This window comes from Olea europaea, unplaced genomic scaffold (assembly GCF_002742605.1).
Source record: "Olea europaea var. sylvestris unplaced genomic scaffold, O_europaea_v1 scaffold6568, whole genome shotgun sequence".
NCBI classification, from domain to species: Eukaryota; Viridiplantae; Streptophyta; class Magnoliopsida; order Lamiales; family Oleaceae; genus Olea; species Olea europaea.
The window spans coordinates 9,429-11,588 of NW_019264941.1; the positions used below are offsets into that span (position 1 = coordinate 9,429).

General features: G+C 38.2%; 1 protein-coding gene across 1 annotated transcript; it reads right to left on the minus strand.

Moving 5' to 3' along the window:
- Nucleotides 1–133: 133 nt before the first annotated feature.
- Nucleotides 134–1,918, minus strand: LOC111390178 (KH domain-containing protein HEN4-like). Its single transcript, XM_023015185.1, has 4 exons — nt 1,512–1,918; nt 1,005–1,063; nt 657–768; nt 134–583 (listed from the first exon to the last, which is right to left on the minus strand). Exons 1-4 carry the CDS (start codon nt 1,773–1,775, stop codon nt 443–445), a joined length of 576 nt encoding a protein of 191 aa, XP_022870953.1. The 5' UTR covers nt 1,776–1,918; the 3' UTR covers nt 134–442.
- Nucleotides 1,919–2,160: the final 242 nt, after the last annotated feature.

Genomic DNA, 2,160 nt, shown 5'->3' on the forward strand with positions numbered 1-2,160 from the left:
ATCCACATCTTTTGCGAGATCTATAAGTAACTTATCCAATACTTATTTCTATTCATTTATTATTTAAAGACGACTATAAACAACTTTCAAACATGCTCGACTCTTGTTTATAATCTGTTCATAATCGATCATATCACTTTTTATCCATACATTTCATAAAACCTAAAAGTATCACCCACTTATTTACAACTCGTTTAAATAGATTATAAACATCTTCTGAACATGCTTGGTTCAGCGTTTAATTGTCCGGATTTTGTATTATAGGTTGGGAAACAACATCACTGCACTTTTGCACCAAACATTTTAACAAGGCACAAATAAAGAAGTGCAGAAGAAAACAGATCAAAATCAAAGGCATAAACCACTGAGGGATGGATAAAAACAAAGCTGCCCTACCTCTGTACAATTTGGCTCGCAAGTCTTAACTAAGCAAGCCAAGAATTTAAGGATTCTGCTCGGCTAGAATGAAACCATGAATAAGTATCTGAGCAATGCGCGTTCGATCAGGCGTTCCAGATACTATGACCGTGCCTTCAGAAGCGCCGGGTCTTGGATCGTGAACAACCACATTAGAACCAGACATCTGAATTACAAACGCAAAAAGATTTAGATACACGTATGCCAGTGCATTCTCAAGGGATGCATGAATCAATCACCTGTCTTATCTGATCAAGATTTTTATTGTTCTCTCCATAAATATGACCTAACAACGCCTGAGGAATCACCACCTCAATAGTGATGCTTGGTGCATGGGGCCCAGCAGTTTTACTGAATAAAAATAATTTCACATTAGCAACCAATAAATGATTCAAGAAACAAAAGAAATGGAGCCGAAGAATATAGTTTATGCCAATCATGAAAACTAATTGTGAAGTTTGTCTAATTTATGATACACACATTTGGTCGTCTAAAACAGAAAGTTGAATATGCATTAATTTTTTTTAATCGAACTATAATAAGAGAAAAATAACCACGAAGCCACCTTCCACTTTCCAAAGGGATACCTGTTTGCAAAGCTGCCTCCAACATCAGCAGCTCCTGTTGCATTTACGGAGCCAACAGCCTGGAAAAGGAAAGAGGAGTAAGTAATATGTTGGCTGAATCCCAAAAAGATGATTCGTACAAGGAATGATTCTAACTGTAATCATTTTTTAATAAGAGAGCATGTCAGGCTAAGTCTAAAAAAGGAAAAGATATAACATTTTTTAATATCAAAAAGAGTTTTGCTATAGTAATACTCGAGATGACTCTCTTGATGACAAAATTGCCAAATAGCAAATCACAATTGGTTCACAATTGGTTGGTGGAAAAAACAGTTTTTCCACCAACCAACACAGAATTGCCAAGTGGCAATTTGGTCGCCCAGAGTGTCAAAGCGTGACAAAGCTACTTTTTTGGAGGTTTCATTAAAAACTTTCTTTTGCAAAAGTCGGTCTTCATTCACTTTCCATAACACTACATTGCTTTTTTACAGCATAGCCAAGCATACTCTAAGCAGCCCATTCACCTACCTCAGAAGTCCATCTTCCTGGCGAGGACAGTCTTTGACCATGTCCTCGTCTCTCTCTGCCGTAAGGATAGGGAACATGGTCTTGATATGTTGGACCATGACGATCCACAGAGCGTGACAAAGCAGGCCAAGGTTCAACAGGTTTGCCCGGTATACCAACATGGTCAGTGCCACGGGGAAAGCCCCTTGGGGAAGAGTAACCTGGAGAAGAAGGATCGTGAATTGGCCTGAGAAAAGGTGGAGGCATGTCTCGATGAGGAGGCATATGCGAAGGGGCAAAGGGTGGTTTAAATGGAAAAATTGTCTCCCGAAGCCTGTTTGTAATCTGAAATAATGAATCCTGTACTGACTGCAAGCTCCCAATGATCTGCACCAAGTAAAGGAAATTATGAATACAAATACAAACTAGTAAAATGAATATACATTAACAAATCGAAAAACTCAGACTATTGGAACAGATAAATACAATCGAACAAGAACGGTAAGCCAAATAAATAGACTTTTATTGCTTAGCTTCTAAAATCAAGTGGCAGGGAGACCAAACATTGCATTAGAAAGAGCTGAAAAGAAGCCTGTAGATAACGCACAGCATAGCACTGCAAACACGAGCTTATTTTACATTTTCTTTTAGGTGGGAAATCCCAATATTA